At 43.5% G+C, this 22,587-nt stretch overlaps 2 protein-coding genes across 2 annotated transcripts in view; both read left to right on the top strand.

The window, feature by feature from the left end:
- Positions 1 to 6,130: 6,130 nt before the first annotated feature.
- Positions 6,131 to 7,798, top strand: LOC108797757 (E3 ubiquitin/ISG15 ligase TRIM25-like). Its single transcript, XM_018569411.1, has one exon. The coding sequence runs from the start codon at positions 6,131 to 6,133 to the stop codon at positions 7,796 to 7,798; it is 1,668 nt and encodes a 555-aa protein (XP_018424913.1).
- An 11,317-nt stretch (positions 7,799 to 19,115) lies between these two features.
- LOC108797756 (E3 ubiquitin/ISG15 ligase TRIM25-like) overlaps positions 19,116 to 22,587 on the top strand; it is an 18,471-nt gene continuing 14,999 nt past the window's right edge. Inside the window, exon 1 of the mRNA XM_018569410.1 lies at positions 19,116 to 20,044. Within this exon, the coding sequence (XP_018424912.1) occupies positions 19,116 to 20,044 (929 nt within the window). The remainder of the gene's footprint in view (positions 20,045 to 22,587) is intronic.

Below are 22,587 nucleotides of genomic sequence, written 5' to 3'. Positions count from 1 at the left end.
GCCTATGGCAGCTGAAGTGGGTGGTCGAATCTGCAGGTGGCTGACGAGGAGCCTGATCACTGAAGCGGTCAGTAGAAATGCAGCTGAACTGCTTCTTCTCCTCCTTGGCTGCTGCAGAGCGGCCCGAGAGGGGAGAGTTGTATGAGGGATCGTCGCTGCAGCGGACCTGCAGGCAGCACCCTCTCAAATGCAGCGCCCCGGGGTGAGTGCCTCTCTGCCCCCCTTCTACATACCTTTACTGCTGGCTGCATTATTTATTTATTACAGGTATTTCTATAGCACTGAAAATGTATGCAGCGCTTTAAATACTGCACATACACATCGGTCCCTGCCTTTGAGGAGCTTACAATCTAAGGTCCCTAGCGCACACACAAGCATTATTTTTTTTTCCAGACTTTTTACTTTATTTTAACCTGTGATTCTGCCATTAGCACATGTCTTTCCTAGGGTGACAACTCTCAATTGTTGTACGCTACTGATGGACAGGGCCGGCCTTAGGGGTGTGCGAGCCGTGCGGCCGCACAGGGCGCCATGGCAACAAGGGCGCCGTGCGGCCGTCACAGCTCGTCCTGTGGGCGGCTTCTCTCCCCCTCACCGCTGGCCATCCGATATGACAGCGCTCCCTCGTCCGCCCCCCCACTTCGGGGGGGGCGCAGGAGGGAGCGCTGCCTGCTGTCAGGATGGCGGAGCGGTGAGGGGGAGAGAAGCCGCGCCCGCAGCTGTCAGGATGGCCGAGCGGGGAGGAGATCGGAGCCGCTGTCATCCTGTCAGTTTCAGGATGACAGCGGCTCTGTGCGTGGCTGAGCGGAGGATCGGTAAATATCAGTGATATTTACCGGTCCTCCGTGTGAGAAGGACAAACACTGGAGCGATCGTCTGATCACTCCAGTGTTTGTAAATAACTGGGGACACATAGTGCTATGTGTCCCCAGTTATGAATGAACAGGCTGTGATTTACATCGCAGCCTGTTCATTCAAGATTTCACCAATGGGGAGAAGCACTCAGTACAGAGGCTCCTCCCCATTCAGAAACTATTGATAGTAAGTATGAATGGAAGGAGCCTCTGTACTTCCCATCCCATCTGAGCTTCCCATCCATTGAGTGCTGAGGCTGCTAAAAAAGAAATTGAGGATTTGGTGTCCTCAACTTGGTATACACCAAGATGGTGGTGCCAATATCGGCGTGTGGCGTCACCTGACACCACGCATGCATGGCGTCATGTAACGTCATGCTCCCTGCCTCCAAGATGGTGGCACGCATTCAGAGAACACTCTAGTGGCCAACATGGCAGCCGCACATTCTCAAACAAATTATTATTATGTGTCTGAATACATTTCTCGTATATTCGGACATATAGTAATTCATTAATTTACATGTAGCCCGGGGTCTGTGTTCTGTTTTTTATTTTTACTTTTCTAGATGCACTTACTTGAAAAAAGGGGTCTGCATGACATCCTGACACTTTATTTTTATAGACTCTATTGTAGTTTGACATTTATTGTTTACCTTCTGTTGTTTTATTTGATAAGAATACTTCTATTGTGCCTACAAGTTTAATACCTTTGAATAAAAGTTTTATTTTTATCACACTTTTTAATATGTTTCTTTGCGGCTTAAAAAAATAGGAGTCTTTAAATGGTGCATATATTGGGGGAAATGGGTGTGGTTACGGGGGCGTGGCCACTAAAGGGTGTGGCCACTGAGGGGCGCTGTAAAGCTTTCTCGCACAGGGCGCCTAAAGGCCTAAGGCCGGCCCTGCTGATGGAGACAGACGCACCACTGTTACCTAGAATAGGAAGCTTGCTAGGACTACCACAAGAAAGCAATCCATGCCCCCTCTGGTGGTCAGAAGAAGCATTACATCATTTTAAAACAACACTAATCGGATCTAAGATGTGAGCTTGTTTGATGTAAAAACAAAAATGTTGCATGTTCTCTGACATAACTCATGCTTTGATGTCTGTGATCTGGGCTTAGTTCCATGAGCTGTAACAAAGAAACATAAAGAAGGAACAATGCATTAGCAGTAACTGGACAATAGAATCCCACCATTTCAAATGTCTCTCTCTTGGGAAACATTGATGAAAACTGTCTTATTTTTGCAGTTGCTAATCTGTAGCTTCTTTCTTTTCAAAGAGAAACTCTGGTCAGAAATGTTAGGAGTTAACGTGCTAGAGTTAAGTGCTCATTTTTGCCTAAGGTCCGAAAAAAAGAGTTATACTCACGCGACCCTCAGAGCCTGCAGCACTCCTCAGCTACAGCAATGGTATGTCCCTCAGCGTCCTCACATCCTATACACTGTATTGGATGTGATGACTTCAGGATTCTTAGACCGCTGTAGAGGAGGGGGAGAAATGCTTTCGAGACCGGTCTAAGAGCCAGCCAGCTAGGAGGTTTAGGTAAGTTTAACTTTTTTTTGCCCTATGCAAACATGAGCAGTCAACCCTTGCAGTACGGTGGTAGTCCCACTGCAAGGGTTAATACAATTTCTCCCCGGAGTTCCTCTTAAAGACAAGTTAGGGAGATAATTATTCTCTGTATTATATTTGCCCAATAATAGAAATGAGCCACAAATGTGTTCTTCGACGCTTCTAAGTTCAGTGACAGTTCCCAGGTTAATATAATTGCACTCACTGCTACATCCAGGCAGGAATGTAACAGTTTTAAAATGTGGTAGCCCCCACAGAGGCAAGGATTCTTTAATTTCTGATTTACACACTTAGAGATTTAGCTTAACAATTTAAAGATAGCTTTAATGAAAAGAAAAGAAAAGCAATGCAATAAACTATTTACAGAAAAAATATTAAAAACAGACAATAGCAACAGTAAAATAAACAGGATTAAAAGTGAAAAGTACTTGCAAAGTTTGCCAGGTCTTTGTTCCATGCAAAGTAAGTTCAGTTTGATATCAGAGTCTCATGAACAACTCTTAACATTTCTTCATAGTTCTGATGGTATTGGTTGTTGCTGAGCTGCAGGTCCAGCCGTTATTTCTGGTGCCTAGAGAGGGCATTTACAGAATTAACATAACCAATTCAAGGGTCTAAGAGGAGTGCTGAATGGGTGTTGAAGTGTTTTATGATGCTCCCTTAATGCCAGTTTAAAATCAAATGCATCTACAGTATACAGGTGAAACTCGAATAATTAGAATATCGTGCAAAGTTCATTTATTTCACTAATGCAACTTAAAAGGTGAAACTAATATATGAGATAGACTCATTACATGCAAAGCAAGATAATTCAAGCCGTGATTTGTCATAATTGTGATGATTATGGCTTACAGCTCATGAAAACCCCAAGAACCCCAAATCCACAACCTCAAAAAAGTAGATTATTACATGCAATCAATAAAACAAGGATTGTACATAGAACAATATCGGACCTCTGAAAAGTACAAGCATGCATATGTACTCAGTACTTGGTTTGGGCCCCTTTTGCAGCACTTACTGCAATTACTTTTGCACGATATTCTAATTATTTGAGTTTCACCTGTATTTCGATCTGACAAGGTTTTGAACTCTGAAAATTCACATATTATTTAACAGTATGAAATTACAGTTTGTCAGACATCAAATATAATAGATTCACAGGTATGTTTCTCCTAGGAGGTCCAATGTCCCCCATCAGTCTCCTGGACCTAGTAATATTGACATGTTTGGCCTCTGTTTGTTAGTTTCTTATACTTTAGCATAATTACTTTTTATGAATCCATTTCCATCATAGCAAGAATTATGGAAACTCTATGAAACTAAACTCTGTGTACTTAAAAAAAAAAAAAGAAGACTTTGGCTTAATTGCGTTTCAGGACATTCTGCTAATGGAGTTTAATGGCACCTGCCTGTGTCATGTCAAAGATACTTTAACTAGAATGTTTTAAATTGATCTATGATGACCTCTCCTCAGCCCAAGGGGAGAAACATATGGGGATCTATGCCACCATCCAAGAGGAAGAAAAAGCACACCTTTCTTCATCTCATTGGGGGTGCCTTGTTCCACTGGTCTGCAGGCATAGGTGAAGGAGGAACACTTAATGGCTGTCTGCCCTCCAAAAAAGTGGCCTTAGTTTAGCTTGTTGCTTCAACAGGCAAAGCTGCCGTTCATGTGTGGCACATTTATTCTCACTAAAGGTTGACTCCAAAGCACCCCCTAGCTCATTGCTCCAATTCCCATAGCTCCCATTACATTTATATAGTTTGGTGCCCTTATTCTACTGCACTTGCCTTTATTCTAATGGCAAAGCTTTGAGAAGAAGCTGACTGGTTGCCATGCACAGTTGCATCAGATTCTGTCTGCTCCAGTCTTATTAAATTCTTCTTTATGTAACCAACTTCAGTTGAGTTTCGTTGAATTGGAGAATAGTATTTCACAGAAAAAAAGAAAACAATTGTCTATTGCAACAGTGTGATGCATTTTGTAATCAATTGAATAGAACTTGCTTTGTAAATGATCTCTGTGAATCAAATATTGACTTCCAGATACACCTGCATTATAATTTTTATAAAGGGTCGTCTTCTTTCTTATTGTCTGCTCTTTTTTCAGTTCTATGTTTGCCTGAAAATGGTCTTAAAACGAAGCTAACTTGAACTTCTTCCTGAGTTTGCTTGCTTGTCTTTCCAGTTCCATGTTTTTCAGGAAATGGTTTAAAAATTGACATGTTTGGCTTTTTTAATTACCTTTTTCTTACCTCTTCAGACAGCTGAGCCCTAGAATGTTGTCCTTATTCATTGTCTCCATATCTTCTGCAGTGCATTGGTTCTGGTCTGAAGTCTGCAGTGTGTTGGTTCTGGTCTGAGGTCTACAGTGCATTGATTCTGGTCTGAGGTCTACAGTGCGTTGATTCTGATCTGAGGTCTACCGTGTGTTGCTTCTGGTCTCAGGTCTGCCATGCGTTGATTCTGGTCTGAGGTCTACAGTTCGTTGGTTCTGGTCTGAGGATTGCAGTGTGTTGCTTCTGGTCTGTGGTCTGTCGTGCGTTGATTCTGGTCTGAGGTCTCCAGTGGGTTAGTTCTTGTCTGAGGTCTGCCATGCCTGTGTTCTGGCTTGAGGTGTGCCGTGCGTTGGTTCTGTTCTGAAGTCTGCAGTGCGTTGGTTCTGTTCTGAAGTCTGCAGTGCGTTGGTTCTGGTCTGAGGTCTGCAGCGTGTTGGTTCTGGTCTGAGGTCTGCAGTGTGTTGGTTCTGGTCTGAGGTCTACAGTGCGTTGGTTCTCCTCTGAGGTCTGCCGTGCGTTGGTTCTGGTCTGAGGTCTACAGTGCGTTGGTTCTCGTCAGAGGTTTACAGTGCGTTTGTTCCGGTCAGAGGTCTGCCATGCGGTGATTCTGGTCTGAGGTCTGCCATGCGGTGATTCTGGTCTGAGGTCTACAGTGCGTTGGTCCTGGTCTGGGGTCTACAGTGCGTTGGTTCTGGTCTGAGGTCTGCAGTGCGTTGATTTGTACAGAAATAATTTCTAAACTGTAGAGGATCTTCAGGGGTGGGTAAACTCTGGCTCTCTAACTGTGGTTTAGCTACAATTCACCAGGATGCTTTGCAAGACTCTTGCATAGGCATGACTCCCACAGCCAGATGCATGATAGGATTTGTAGTTTTACCACAGCTAGAGGGATGAAATTTACCCCCCACTTGTCATAATGCATTGGGTGGATTTTAACATATCAAAATAAGATGAATGGGCGGTCCCTGGTCGCAACCAGTTGCGACGGGTTACTGCACTTTACGTATTTAAAATTATTTAAGTATAGTAGCAGTGAACAGTGAAGGAAGAGGTATGCAGGGGATGCAAGAATGTGTATGCGAGTGGGGCTTGTATATGGGCAGAGCACAAGGGGGCCCCATAATCTCGTATTGCCCAGGGGCCCCATATGTTGTCAGTCCGCCACTGGTCAATACACTTCAGCAGAAGCAGCCTCTCACAGAGTTTATTGACAAAAATACTTGTCAATTCTAAAAGAAGCCAATTCATTGATTTGAACAGCAATTTTGTTTCCAATGTCCTGCAACACATGACTATGACCTGATTCTTCTGAAAACAATGTATTTCTCATGACTGCATGTTAACCTCCCCCCACAAGTTCAATCATGCATACACGCATTTTTAAGTTTCAGTAGCTTTTACTTTCACTTCTGTCTCCTGCAATGGCGTCTCCTGATCTGAGAGCTGAGCTGGAATGTTCTGTCTGTCTGAACTTTTACACAGATGCCGTAACTCTGAGATGTGGACACAACTACTGCCGGGTGTGTATTGATTGTGTTCTGGATACACAGGAGGGGTGCGGAGGTTTTTCCTGTCCGGAATGTAGAGAGAGGTTTAAGGCTCGGCCTGCACTGCAGAGGAACATAAAACTATGTAACATAGTGGAGAATTTCCTGTCCGCTCAGCCAGATCTGGAGGAGTCCCGGGTCTTTTGTACTTATTGTGTGGACTCTCCTGTACCTGCTGTTAAGTCCTGTCTGCTGTGTGAAGCTTCTCTGTGTGATAAACACCTAAAAGTTCACAATAAGTCACCAGAACACGTCTTATGTGACCCCACCACTTCCCTGGAGAACAGGAAATGTTCCATCCATAAGGAAACCTTTAAATATTACTGCATTGAGGACTCCACCTGTATCTGTGTGTCCTGCTGTCTGATCGGAGAACACAAAGGACATGAGATGGTGTCACTAGAGGAGGCCTCTGAGAAAAGAAAGAAAAAATTGAAAAATGTTCTACGGAAAATAATAACAGAAAGAGAGAAGACGGAGAAAAAAGTCCGGAGTTTCAGGGAACACGGGAGAAAAGTGCAAGAACAAGCAGATGGGGAAACTAGGAGAGCCACTGCCCTGTTCATAGAGCTGAGGAGACGTCTGGAAGATCTGGAGAAGAGAGTTCTGAGCAATATCTCCGGGCAGAAAGCGCAGATCTCATCATCCCTGTCTGATCTAATTCAACTGCTGGAAACAAAGAAGGACGAGCTGTCCACGAAGATGCGTCACATTGAGGAGCTGTGTAACATGACGGATCCATTGACTGTCCTACATAAATCGGGCACAGATGACTTGTGTGATACTGAGGAGGAAGATAATGAGGACAGAGAGAGAGATGATACACTCCTCAATGATGGAAAGGATCTGGATGTGTTTCGGCTCTCACACACATTACACACAGGTTTATCTGATATAATAACATGGATTAATGAAGGGATCCATATACCAGAACCTGCAGACATATCACTGGATGTAAACACCGCTTCTAATAATTTCCAAATATCAGATGATAGGAAAGTTGCATCCTGGTCAGAAAATAGCCAGAATCGCCCAGAAACACCAGAAAGATTTAATGACTGTGCTCAGGTGATAAGCTGTCAGAGATTCTCCTCAGGGCGACATTACTGGGATGTGAATGTTGGGCGATCACGTAGATGGCGAATCGGGGTGTGTTACCCCAGTATGGACAGGAGAGGCGAGCAGTCACGGATTGGAAATAATAATAAGTCCTGGGTAATAGGAGTACAATCTGATTTATTTTCTAGTTTCAAACGGATGTTTGAAAAGCGTTTTGGTAAGATGTTAGTGATACATGACAGTAAAAAGATCCCATTACCTGCTGAAATATCCACTGAGAGAGTCAGGATATATCTGGATTATGAGGCCGGGCGGATCTCCTTATATGATCTGTCTGACCCGATCCGACACCTCCACACCTTCACCGCCACCTTCACCGAGCCCCTTCATGCGGCTTTATCAGTAGATTATGGCTGTATAAAGATATCTGGGGGGGATATTGGGAGATGTGAGAAATCCACTCAGAGGTTGGTGACCTCATAGGGAGGGGGCATCTGATTGGTAGATAGGCAGCGGGCAGGGGTTGATTTATGAAATCGGGAAAAATGTAGCCAATTTGTGATTTTAAATAGCATACAGAATGTGATTGGTTGCCATAGACGTCTATCTATCTATCTATCTATCTATCTATCTATCTATCTATCTATCTATCTATCTATGTAATAAAATATAGAACACATATGTCAGAAGTACAATACAATGACAGTTGTCACAGCCCACAGCTGTTTGCAGGCCGTTCACAGGTAATCGCACATTCTATGAATACCCACAGAGGATCGCACCTGAATGCAAACAGTCTGCGTCCAGGCATGGTCATCCATATATGATCGCAACTTGTGCAATCACATGCAAATTGCCTGTAAACAGTTGTGGGTGGTGGCAGCTGTCATTGTATTGTAGACTGCCTCTTGTCTATGGCAGCAGTGGCGTAACTATAGCCATAGCAGTCCAGGCAGCTGCTATGGGGGCTGGGGGTAGATGGGGGACCCCATTAGGTTGTTGAGACAAATTAAACATAGAACATGTTAAGTTAACATAGTTGATGACAACCCTAACCCTAAAGTCTACAGTGTAGGAAAGCTGATGTTAAATGGACAAGAGGAATCTTTGGGAACTTACATATTTGGGAGTCATTACTCACAGCTCAGAGAGAGATCCGTCAGCACCCCCACCATCACATATTTGCTATGGGGGCCCCGTGATCTTTAGTTACACTCCTGCATGACAGATTGCAGGGGTTTCACGGAAGAATTCATGAGACTTGTGCTATAGGCCCTATTCCTAAACCTGATGTTGTTGTGATTTCTTATGTTAATACAAAGTTATAAACACTGATACAGAAGTGAATGTATAAACTGAATTATTAAAGCAAAAATGTGATATGTCATCATTATACAGTAATACAGGCAGGCAGTGGATTTAAGGTGGAGTGTGTGCTGGCAGGCAGTGTATATGTTATATATTTTTGTCTACTGATTTCATAGAAAATAAAAAATTGTTGTAAAATGACACCAAAAGAAAGGTTTGTTCACGGAAAAAAAAAACAACCATATGCTTTACTTTGTTATTTTAAGCATTGACAAATTTATTGCTGAATCAATAGGCACATGATGCTTAATACTCAATGATAGCCCATCATTGAGTATTAAGCTGCGAGAAATGAATTGGTTATTGATGCACATATACAAAAAATAAGTTATTGCGTGGCCATCTGTATATGTCAGTCAGGGGCTGCACTTAAAGTGAAAATAGGGATAGCACCTACTTTAAATCTGTTACATGCTCCCAATCACATAGCATCATTTAAAAAAAAAAAATCTAACTTGCAGCTTTCCTTTTTTTTAGGTGCTCTTTCTGCAAACTCCAAGACTGGGAAATCCTGTTTAGGGGATTAGGTGGAGTTTTGTTTCAAATAATTAACCCTGTCTGTACTGTGCTGGCAGATTTCATTCTTACTTGTAAACTAGATGAGCGGGACCAGGGCCGGATTTACTCTTCCCCAGGAGGGGGGGAGAGCACCCCTCTGAAATGATGGCAGATAGCACTGGAAGCAATAGCTTCTTTGCTATCTGCTGTTTTTTTTTTTAGTATTCTGACAGCTGCTGCCGTCAGAAGAAAAAAATGTAAAAAACAGCATAGGAATGATTAGCTAGATTGCTTTTTTGGCTAGTTCAATTTGCAATATCCAATAGCAAGCTGGCTATTGCACCCACCCTCTGCTGCTGTAAATCACTAGAAGAGGACCTGATTGAGAACTACAGCAGCAGTGGGCGGGTGCCAATAGCAATCTAGCTATGCATTCCTATGCTGTTTTTTTCTCTCTCTGACTGACAGCCGGCGGCTCCGATGTCAGGAAAAAAAAAATACAGATCGCAGGAAAAGGTTTACTCTGCAAGATAGATATTACTCTCCCGGGTGGCCGGGAGCCGCTATCTAATAGCGGGAGACTCCCGGAGCGTCCGGGAGAGTTGGGATGTCTGAAATAGAGATATCTAAAAGGTTAAGCTGGCCATACACCTATAGATTGTCTGCAGACTTTCTATGGTCAGATGGAAAAAGTGAAACAGATTCCTCCATCTACGCTAAACTGTGTGGATGGGGGAATCTCCCACCGGGCCAAGCTTCAGTATCTTGCTAGTCGACCCCGCTGGCTCTCAAAACACCTGAACAATGCCTGCATCCAATCAGATTGTTCAGGTATTTTGACAGCCAGCGGGGCCGACTAGCAACATACTGAAGCCCAGTGGGAGAATCCTCCCTCCACACAGTTTAGCGTGGATGAAGGAATCTGTTGCACTTTTTCCATCTAACCATAGAAAATCTGCAGATAATCTATAGGTGTATGGCCAGCTTAAGAAATATATTATTTAAAATTATTTTTCGGTATGCTGTGTGAATAGGAACACATAAAAAATACAGTAGGGGGTTTGCTTAATTTTGGTTGCAAAAGTGGAAATGCCCTTTAATTTGTAAGTTATTCCCCCACTGCATCATTACCTCTACAACATGCATGAGGATTAGAATTTGGTGTTCTGAGCATGAATCCTTTAGAATGAGGGGTAATAGCCAGTCCAATGTATGAATATGTGGCTGACAAATAAGGTGGAATATAAAGATGCCATTGAGTCAACATGAAGCAACATTCCTTAGTAATAGTTCCAGCACCTTGCGAAATGCACAGTGGGAAGAATACAGGCTGTTCTGAAGACTAAAGGGGGTCCAACCTGGTGCTATATTGAGGTATGTAACAAAGTGCCCACTGAGAGTCCTTCACACTATATGCAGTGACTGGTACTTTTCAGCATCTAGTTGAACCATGAAATAAAGACACAGGGATCACACTAAAAAAAAAGTCCAGTTTACTTTTCAGCACATGTAAATATGAACATGTTTTGTGTGTACACCAGTTATTCAATTATTTTCCCTTATAGTTGTGCTGCTACTGGCGAGGTAAACACATTCAAATAATTAGTGAGTTTAACTTACTATTAGCAGTACAGCCATGAGTGAAAAAATGTAACTGTAACTAACACTAAAGCGTGCTATTGTTCACTGGCACTCGGTTGTACCATGGTTTCAAAAATGGCACTTGGTGTGTAAAAGGTTGCTGACCCCTGATCTAGACAATGCCAGTCACCGCTAGGAAACATTGTGCTATATGCGCCCCGTTCACACCACTACGTGGGACATGCTGCATTTTTTCAAAGCACAGTCAACCGCACCACAGGTGCAGCAGAGAGGCAGGTGTAAATGGGCCCTTAGTCCCCTTTCACACCTAGGAGTTCCATGAACGTGCACCAAACACGGTAAAAGACACATACGTTCACAGAACAGGTCAATAACGTACAACGCACTTGAGGCGCCATTACTAGTTAATGGCACCCCAAACGTGCGTTTTCCCCCAGAAAAGATAAAAACACACATGGAACAAACACAGGATGCCTGTAGCAGAATCTGCTACATTAACTACTTTCCTGCGTTTGTCCGGGCATGCAGGAACTTATTGAAATCAATGGGTGACGTGCAGCAAACGCAAGGAAACAAACATGCGTACATGATGCGCATTCCCGCTACACTGTGGTATAAACAGGGACTAAGAGTATAAAACATTCATCCAATAGCTGGAGTTGCTGACTATTGCTGGCTGGATTCTTCCTGTAGATGTCAGTATTGCCTATTAAATTAGTCACAGGATACTCTAGACCAGTGGTTCTCAACCTGTGTATCCTCAGGACTCACATTTGCCCTCGGACATTAAGTCGCGACCCAAGTCACACTGCAATGGAACGCAAAGCATTGTGGTACTGTGCTTTCCGGTGCAGGCGATCGAACTGTGGGCGGGAAGTGCGTTTGGGGTGCCATTCAAATGAATGGCAATACAACGTATCTCCCAAACCAGAATGCACGGTAGGTGCGATTGCATTGTGCAGTGCATTAATTGCATGGAACTGTGCGATTAACGCACTGTGCTAGTGTGAACGGGCCCTCAAAAACACTGACAGACACACACAACCACAGACATCATTTTTTTTTTTAAGATCCACCCATTCTCCCTACCTTACGAAACCAGGAGTGGATCCTCCGCCTGGGGTCTAGTGTGGGTTGCCGTGCTGTGATGGAGCCCCATCCATATGTGTATTGCTTGTACAGCTCTCATGCGTGCCCGTAGGGGTGCCTGGAACCAGAATGTGATGTCATTCCAGGGCATGCAAGGGGGCTGTAAGCAATGCACGTATGGTTGGAGCTCCCTCGCTGCCATAGCCCCAGCCCACCCCACCCCACCCCACCTCAAGTCAACACTCGGCGCCGGGCAGCATATTTTGAATGGCTGCTTGGTGTGAGAACTGACAGTGCAAGGCTAGGGGGAGGCTGAGGAGCCTCTCGCCTAGAAAAGTGGAAGGCATGTGGCGACCTACTTTTGGGTCACGACCCACCAGTTGACAACCACGGTCTACCAATACTTTTTTTTGTATATCATGTGACAGTATTTATAAAACAATACAGACTAATAATTTTAGGAGAGTAGTGGAGTGCCAGAGTCCAGTTGCAGCTGCAACTCTGGTAGTTCTGCCACTGATTCCAAGCTGTAGAGGAACTACAAATCCCAGTAGTACATTATATAGCAATGCGAAATACCAGCAGCTATGGAGGACTACAAATCCCAGCAATACATTATACTGCAATGCAGAATAACAGCTCCAACTGCCGAGTACTACAATCTCACATTATACAGCAAAACAGAATCTTACTCTCAGCAATAGAGGACTACAATTCCTACAAAATGGGTAGAATCAGCTCAGTACAGAGGGTTCCATCCTCTATCATCCATCAAATTGGATGCTCAGATTCAAGGTACAGATTGGGCAATCAGATTGTAAGTTAAAGATCCAAAGGTCCAATTTGATTGCCCACTCTGATTGGACCAATCTGATTGTACAATCAGACTGTCCATTTAGATTGGACACTCAGATTGCAAGGTACAGATTGGACGATCTGATTAGACCAATCAGAGTGCACCAAGCAGATTGGACCACATTGGTGCAATCTTATTGGATGATCAGAAGGTCCAATCTGATTAGTCCAATTGGTCAGATAGCAACAATCAGATTGGACCACATTGGTTCAATCAGTAAGATTGGACCAATCAGATCATCCAACCAGATTGGACCAATCCGATTGGGTGATGAGATTGGACAATCAAACATCAGACAAGCAGCAATCTGATTGGACCAATCTGAATCAGATTGGTCCAATCTGATTGGACCAACCTGATCATCCAATCCGATTGGACCAACCTGATCGTCCAATCAGTTTGGTCCAATCTGATTGGATGGTCAGATTGATACAATCAGATTGGACCAATCTGGTTGTCCAATCTGATTTAACCAATGTGATTGCACTCAATGCTGATTGGCTGGGAAGCCGGCTTTCCGCCATTCAGCATGGAGCCAGCTTCCCGACAATCAGGAAGACTAGCTATGAGTCCAATTGGTCAGATAGCAACAATCAGATTGGACCAATCAGATCATCCAACCAGATTGGACCAATCCGATTGGGTGATGAGATTGGACAATCAAACATCAGACAAGCAGCAATCTGATTGGACCAATCTGAATCAGATTGGTCCAATCTGATTCGACCAACCTGATCATCCAATCCGATTGGACCAACCAGTTTGGTCCAATCTGATTTGGTCAGATCTGATTGGATGGTCAGATTGATACAATCAGATTGGACCAATCTGGTTGTCCAATCTGATTTAACCAATGTGATTGCACTCAATGCTGATTGGCTGGGAAGCCGGCTTTCCGCCATTCAGCATGGAGCCAGCTTCCCGACAATCAGGAAGACTAGCTATGAGTCATTACCCGTGGCCAGGCTTCCTGATTGGCCGGGAAGCCGTCTCTATTTCCCCTCGCAGCACTGCCTGTCTCCCTCTGACCGGAAGTTCCGGTATCGGGGTAAGTATCGGAGCATTTGGTGAGTACGAGTATCGGTGCATTCGAAATTTCCAGTCATCGAAACAACGTCACAAAATGTACTAAACTTCCAAATAAAGTTTCTCTAGAGTTCTTAATTCAGAGATTCAGAGTAACGATTTTCAAATATTGTTTTATGAAGAAGAAAGGAAAATGGTGCCAGAAAATATTTACAGAAAAGATCACAAAACAGAATAAGAAAAAGTAAAAAAAAACTGTAGTAAAGTTCACCTGGTTTTGGTTCCATGGAAAGTCTCATTTTCTTGCAGCGTGTGTTCCGTCTGATGAGTCTCTGGCCTCTCAGAAATATGACTGGCTTTATTATTGGTCATTTCGATGTCAAACGAGAGCCCGGAGCTGCCACATACAGCAGCTTTTCTTGTTCTAGAGCCTTCTCTGCTTCTGTAAAGGGCCGGATACCCCACATAGCCACCGAGGCCATGGCCTTGGGGCGGCCGGGAGTAGAGGGGCGGCACAGCTGATACTGGCCCCAGGGGTGTGGAATTCCTATCGCCCAACACCTGGGACATGGTGGGTGGGACATGCAGTTCTGGGCACCAGGTGGGTAGTTTTTTTTCTACATTTAGCCCTGCTGCGGTTTGTAGAAGTATCTCGGCGATACCACCGAGATCACTTGTAATAAGCCTGAAGGTCTGTCTATCACCTATCTCCCCGCAGGCCGCCTCTCTCCCAGCTGGCCACTTCCCTCCCCACCATGTTTTCCAGGGTCCCCCGTTCTATACTGAGGGACCAGGGGCCACGGCAAAGTAGTTCAGAATAAATAAAAGAAACCCTGCCGCTCCTGCCATCTGGTTGCCATTCTCCATTGGGGTGGGGGGTGTTTGGCGGGGAGGGGGGCGCATTGAGGAACCTGGCCTTGGGGCAGTGGAGAGAGTTAATCCGGCCCTGCTTCTGTGGCCACCTAACCATTCACAAACACTAGTTTATAGCCCAGACACAGCCTATATATAGAGCCAATTATCCAACTGTATATCAAGAGCTGCTGGTTCACAGCCCACATGCAGCTTAAATATAGAGCTAATTATCCATTTATACTGTAGACAGTGTGACAGAAGCACCGGCAAAACCACTGGAGTGATAGTAAACATTCCTAGAAAAGCAGCTTTGGCAAAAGTACACCGGGAGAGTGTTTCCAGGCCCGCCTGTGTCTCAACAGGCTGATAATGTCAACCAATTGTAGGTCTGACTAGGGCTGGGCGAGGGGATAGCAGGAGAGGCAGCCACCTTAGGATGTTCCGAGGGAAGGGGTTAAAAAATGGCAGGACATGAAATTGATGCTGCTGAACTAATTCACAGCTTATGGAGGAGGAGCACTTTGGCCTTTTTGTCTTGGGTGCTCAAGGACCGTGTCCCAACAATGGGTTTGACCTGAAAAACATTAAGTGACTGTTGACAAAATTAAACTGCGAGTGCAACAGACCTGAAAAATCTGAGTGTATTTGGAGCTATGATCTCCATCCTCAGATTCTTCATCACCGCAAGACACTGACTGACATGCGTCAGAAGAGCTTGTTGTGCACAGATAAAGAAGATACAGTGGTGTCAGCTAGGGCCGTGAGTAAGCCAAGCAGGCCAAAACGTTTGATGGCAGATTGAGACCAATCAGCCTGTTTGGAGTGTGTTGAGGGAGAAGAGGTCAAGGTGCTGGATCCTAGATTCCAGCTAGCTCCTATAAATTGAAGGTCTTAGGGTAGGTTTGCCCAGTGGTCCTAACAATGCATTGGGTGTGTTTGTAGAACATATTTATCTATTTTTTGGAAAAAAAACCTTATATTTTTGGCTCTTATTATTTCTCTCTACTGCTTGGAGTCTGTAGCTAAGTCACGAGGTTGTCAAACTGACACAATTTGCATGGAGAAACTGACTACTTAGCAGTCTGCAGTAGTGGTGAGAACATTCGGTAGAGAGGGAGATATTGGACGCCAGGGAAGCGTACAGAGCGCATATAGACCATTATGTCGGTCGGAACTATCTGGTGAGTGTGCTAGTGTTTGCGCACTCGGCGGTGGCTCACTGGGAAGAGTTGTTGGCGGATTGAAATACAGAAGTCATGAGGGACTATGGAACTGCCCCAGGGCCAGGTTCCTCAATGCGCCCCCTTACCCACCAAATCCCCCCATGGAGAATGGTAGACCTGCAGGCTGAATACAAGTGATCGCCAAGATCACTTGTAAAAAACAAGCGCCTGCTTCCCCACTATACATTTAGCTCTGCTTGCCCAAAGCAATACTGAATGTAGAAAATAACTACCCGCCCAGCGCCTAGAACTGCATGTTTCGGTCATTGGGTGATAGGAATTCCACACTCCTGCTGCCCCGAGGCTGGACCTTGGTTGGCCTTGTGGGAAATCTGGCCCTGAACACTGGCCTACAAGGTGAAAGCCTTAGAAATGAAAGTAGTTAAATTTGACCAGAATTGGTTCACTAATAAAGGAAAATGAAGTCCGGAGTATTCATTGGCTCTAGTTTCCAAGATACAGCTACAGGTCAAAATTGCATCAAAATAATTCATAATTATGAGGGGGATGTGCGATTATGCTCCATAACTCTTCTGCAAAATGTGATATAGCAATGATAATGGTGCCACAATCATTATAAATGTATCTATTTACTAATTCCAATAACATAACTTTCCATTCATTTATTGTTTTTTCATGTAACATTTTCATGCAAAAATAGCAGTCGCTATCATGATTGGCGGCTTCCCTCCACACCATTGGGACTCCGAAAGGCATGGACTTTTTCTTCATGTTTAGCCAATGACGCAGATAAATTGCAAATGTAATGAAACAATAATGAGGGGCCCAACTGTAGTCCTGATCCCCTATTTTGCATCCAAAATATAGGTGGTATGCCTTTTTTTACCACTGCCGTCATACTGCACTTTTAAGATGCAAATGTAACCTCGCCACAAATGTAGCAGACGTTATCGGCGTTGTTTACACAGTTTCGAGGCATCTTGGCTTCTGAGGGAAAATATCACGCAACTCTTCCTTGGAAATGTTAGTCAATGCCACTTTCACAAGCCACCAGATGTAACTGTATGATGCGTAGATCTGACCAAGACAAATATACCTTGCAACAAAAGAACAATAAATGACAGTGAGATAATAATCGTTAGTCTCAAAGTGAGGATAAATGTATACACTTCCATGTGGCACCATTTTCATTGTTCTACCGTACTTTGTCGAGAAGTTACGAGGCATCATGATCATCAGACACCTCCCTCCCTTGTAGGCAAATATACTCGACTGTGTATAAATCTTTATTGTGAAATATTTTGAAAACTTTAGCCAGCCAACCAGCACCTTTATCACCTGTTTTCTAATTCATCTCATCAAAATATGTAAAAATTAACACATTTTATCTCGGAGGCCGATAATTTCCCAAAATTTGTAGACTAGTGTAATTGGTTTCCTCACTGATTTAACACAAAGCAAGTGAACATAAGGAATTCATCACGCTTATTGTGACGATCACTATTTTTGGACAACTTTGGGGGATTATTTATAAGATTGAGTGAATATGTATGAATAATGAATGAATAATTGACACAGAGTATATATACGATGGTCTATATGAGGGGTTGGGGTTGTTTTTTTGTTTAAAAAGACTGTGGGAGAAGTTGATATAGCTTATCTTTGCCTCTGCAGCTGTCAAAAAGCGTGGTAGTGAGGTTTGTGGACGGTAGCACGGTTAGTCACTTGTTTCAATAGTGAAAACATTGCCTTGTGCTGCTGCTTTTGATCTGGTCACCAAAAAAGTTGGCTTCTCTCTTATCTTTCTATGTTTTTTTTTTTTGAGTTTTAGGTAGATGAGGTGGTGGAATTATCTGTGGTCTTCCCACAGATGCTGTTTTTTCTTGATGACATTTGAAGGATCACCATTTGTTCTGCCCCCTGAAATGCATCCCCTTTCTTTGGTCCAATAAATATACAGCATTGTTATGGAGGCTGCAATGTTCTAAATATTTAAAAAATAGACATGTAATAGACCCCCCCCAATAGACATGTAATGTCACCCGACACAGCATCATGTGACATTTGTTTTGTTTGACGAAAGTAATGAAAACATTTTTAGTTTCCGTTTATTTAGTCTGAAACAAATGTTTTAGTCTTTGCACATGTCTAATAATATGGGGGCAGCCGAACCAGCATACTTCTCCATTTAATAGGTGGGCCCGATTATTCTGTCACGATCTGGATCAGGCTCGGAGTCCAGTAGCTGAAACAGCAGGCAAAATCGTAGTCAATCAGGCCGAGTTCAGTACACAAGCAGACAGTAGTAGTCTAGGAGCAGGCAGAAGCATAGTCAGAGATCAAGATATTTCTTATAATTATTTATAATTTATTATATTATAATTTTTTAATTTCGTGTTTCAAACTTTATCATACCTGGGATGTCTACTGGACTCTTGTTTGAACAGATTTAGGTGAGTTATTCCTAGGATTTACTAAGAACTACAGGCCTACAATGTAAAACAACATATTTGCTTGAAAAACAATGTACCGCTTTTGGTACCTAAAATCCTCAATAATCATACCGCCAGGGAGGTTAATTGAGGATTACACAGGAGATGAGGCAAGGAGCTATCCAAGGTTTTAAGGTGGCTCAGCAGGTAGAACCACTGCCAGCTACAGCAGAGGCCCTGGGTTCAGATCCAGTTCCTGACACAATGATTCCGTGTATTTCAAGAACACAGGCCATACAAAATCAATAGCTTGCCTGTTACAGGGGAACTACATGTACCAGCTTGGGCCCAGTTCACGTATAATATTACATATTTAAAATCTTCGTTCCTCTCTACTTTGCAATATACAGTCCGTATTGCCCCACTCTTTATGATATGCTGGACATTATATAATTGCTTTAGGCAGCACAACAGGGGCGTAGCTTGGGGTGTGACCTGTTTCTAGGGTGGGGCTTAAGGGGGCAGATTTTCCCACTTACAAAATGGTTCATCATAGATTTATATGTATGGAAAAGCCATTCTTAAAATTACATTTAATTTCTTCATTAAACAAGCTCTAGAGAAAAAAGGAAACTTAAGGACAATACACTTCAGCAGAAGCAGCCTCTCACAGAGTGTATTGACAAAAATACTTGTCAATTCTAAAAGAAACTATTTCATTGATTTGAACAGCAATTTTGTTTCCAATGTCCTGCAACACATGACTATGACCTGATTCTTCTGAAAACAATTTCTCATGACTGCATGTTAACCTCTCCCCACACGTACAATCACGCAGGCACGACATTTTTTAGTTTCAGTAGCTTGTACTTTCACTTCCTTGTCCTGCAATGGCGTCTGCTGATCTGAGAGCTGAGCTGGAATGTTCTATCTGTCTGCACATTTACACAGATCCCGTAACTCTGAGATGTGGACACAACTACTGCCGGGTGTGTATTGATCGTTTTCTGGATACACTGGAGGGGTCCGGAGGTTATTCATGTCCGGAATGCAGAGAGAGGTTTAAGGCTCGGCCTGCACTGCAGAGGAACATAAAATTGCGTAACATAGTGGAGAATTTCCTGTCCGCTCAGCCAGATCTGGAGGAGTCCCGGGTCTTTTGTACTTATTGTGTGGACTCTCCTGTACCTGCTGTTAAGTCCTGTCTGCTGTGTGAAGCTTCTCTGTGTGATAAACACCTAAAAGTTCACAATAAGTCACCAGAACACGTCTTATGTGACCTCACCACTTCCCTGGAGAACAGGAAATGCTCCATCCATAAGGAAACCTTTAAATATTACTGCAATGAGGACTCCACCTGTATCTGTGTGTCCTGCTGTCTGATCGGAGAACACAAAGGACATGAGATGGTGTCACTAGAGGAGGCCTCTGCGAAAAGAAAGAAAAAATTTAAAAATGTTCTACAGAAAATGATAACGGAAAGAGAGAAGACGGAGAAAAAAGTCTGGAGTTTCAGGGAACACGGGAGAAAAGTGCAAGAACAAGCAGATGGGGAAACTAGGAGAGCCACTGCCCTGTTCATAGAGCTGAGGAGACATCTGGAAGATCTGGAGAAGAGAGTTCTGAGTGAGATATCCGGGCAGAAAGCGCAGATCTCATCATCCCTGTCTGATCTAATTCAACTGCTGGAAACAAAGAAGGACGAGCTGTCCAGGAAGATGCGTCACATTGAGGAGCTGTGTAACATGACGGATCCATTGACTGTCCTACAGAAATCGGGCACAGATGACTTGTGTGATACTGAGGAGGAAGATAATGAGCACAGAGAGAGAGATGATACACTCCTCCATGATGGAAAGGATCTGGATGTGTTTCGGATCTCACACACATTACACACAGGTTTATCTGATATAATAACATGGATTAATGAAGGGATCCATATACCAGAACCTGCAGACATATCACTGGATGTAAACACCGCTTCTAATAATTTCCAAATATCAGATGATAGGAAAGTTGCATCCTGGTCAGAAAATAGCCAGAATCGCCCAGAAACACCAGAAAGATTTAATGACTGTGCTCAGGTGATAAGCTGTCAGAGATTCTCCTCAGGGCGACATTACTGGGATGTGAATGTTGGGCGATCACGTAGATGGCGAATCGGGGTGTGTTACCCCAGTATGGACAGGAGAGGCGAGCAGTCACGGATTGGAAATAATAATAAGTCCTGGGGAATAGGAGTACAATCTGATTTATTTTCTAGGATAAAATATTTCCTTAACAATCTTTGTGATAAGAAGTTAGTGATACATGACAGTAAAGAGATCCCATTACCTGCTGATACATCCACTGAGAGAGTCAGGATATATCTGGATTATGAGGCCGGGCGGATCTCCTTTTATAATCTCTCTATCCCAATCCGCCACCTCTACACCTTTTCCGCCACCTTTACAGAGCCCCTCCATGCTGCATTATGGGTAAATCACGGCCATATAAAGATATTGGGAAGGGGGGGATCATGACATGTATGGAATCCATCCAGAGATGGGTAACATCACAGAGAGGGAGGGGAACTGACTGGTAGATAGGCAGCGGGCCTATCTATTACAGGGGTTGATTTATGAAAACTGGGAGAAACAATGTAGCTGATTTGTAATTTCTATTAGCATACAAGATGTGATTGGTTGCCATAGACGACAATAAATGTATCTATCTATTTATCTGTCTGTTTATAAATCTTATATAAAAATATAGAACAAGTATGTCAGGAGCACAATTGGGTCTCATTCATACTTGTGAATTCTCACAAATTCCTCCACGAGACTTGTGCGTTCTGCTGTGCTGTACAATACAATGGGAGCTGTCACTGCCCGCAGCTGTTCGCAGGCCATTTGCATGTGATCGCACATGCTACGATTACCCACAGATGTTCGCACCTGGATGCAAACAGTCTACATCCATGCGCAGGTTTCCACAGGTGATCGCAGCATGTGCAATTGCATACAGTCGGCTTGTGAACAGCTGTGGGCGGTGGCTGCTGTCATTGTATTGTAGACTGCCTACCACCAACAGCAGATAGCATTGAGAGTGCACAGAGATTCATGGTGGAATTCATGAGACTCATGCTATCGGCACCATTCCCAAAGCTGATGTTGGTGTGATTGCTTATTTTAGTAGAATGTTATAAACCCTGATACAGAAGTGAAAGTATTGACTGAACTATAAAATTGAAAATGTGATATGTTATAATTAATTACCACATGCAGGCACTAGATTAAAGGTGGAGGGTGTGCAGGCAGGTAGTGCAGTCAGCGTGCACGGTAAGCAGGCAGTGAGGTCAGGGTGGAGGGTGTGCAGGCAGGCAGTGCGATCAAAATGGAGGTGTGCAGACAGGCAGTGTAGTGTTTTGGTTATGTATTTCTGTCTACAAATTGCAAAGAAAATAAAATAATTGTTGCAAACTAATTTCATCAAAAGAAAGCTTTGTTTGTCCATAAAAAAATAAAATAAACATATGCATTACTTTGTTATTTTAAGCATTGACAGATTTAGCCCATCATTGGGTATTAAGTTATGAGAAGTGAATTGGTTATTGATGCAAATTTACTCAGCTCAGACAGCTCAGCTGTTGTGTGGCCCTCTGGATATGTCAGTCAGGGGCTGCACCTAAAGTGCAAATCAGGATAGCACCTACTTAAATCTGTTATATGCCCCTAATCACATAGCATAATTAATAAAATAATAATAAAACTTGCAGCTTACCTTTTTTTAGGTGCTCTTTCTGCAAACTTCAGGATTGAGAGATCCTACAGGATCTTTCTGTCTTGGATCTCTCAGTCCTGAAGTTTGCAGAAAGAGCACATACAACTAGGGGGGTTAGGTGGTGTTTTGTTTCAAATAGTTAACTCTGTCTGTACTTTGCTGGCTGATTTCATTATCACTAGATGAGCAGGGCTGTCTGTCCCAACAAAGGGTTACAGACCGTGGGGCATGCTGCATTTTTTTCATAGCACAACTGAACGCACCACAGGTCACCTAAGTGGAGTGTACACTTTGTAAACACTAAATAAAGTTTAAAAACAGAAGGAAAAGTAAAAAGTGTGATGTGTTAAGACAGGGCATCATACTACCCACCCAATGGAGCTGTCAGAACACAATGGAGCATTTTAGCGGGCAGGCTTGTGTAAACCGGCTCTTAGTACCTAGGATTTCCATGAACATGAGGAAAGAACACACACGCATTTAAACATGTCAATAACGTGCAAAGCACTTGCACTGCCATTACTAGTTAATGGCACCCCAAACGCGGCCGTGCAAACACACATTTTCCGGGGGGGGGGGGGGGGGGAGCGCAAAGAAAAA

Source organism: Nanorana parkeri, unplaced genomic scaffold (genome assembly GCF_000935625.1).
Source record: "Nanorana parkeri isolate BGI_ZX_2015 unplaced genomic scaffold, ASM93562v1 scaffold1332, whole genome shotgun sequence".
NCBI classification, from domain to species: Eukaryota; Metazoa; Chordata; class Amphibia; order Anura; family Dicroglossidae; genus Nanorana; species Nanorana parkeri.
This window is presented reverse-complemented; position numbering and strand designations above follow the sequence as displayed.

Bases quoted from the DNA above. Each gene is read 5' to 3' on its own strand.
- LOC108797757 (XM_018569411.1), top strand. From the start codon at position 6,131: ATGGCGTCTCCTGATCTGAGAGCTGAGCTGGAATGTTCTGTCTGTCTG.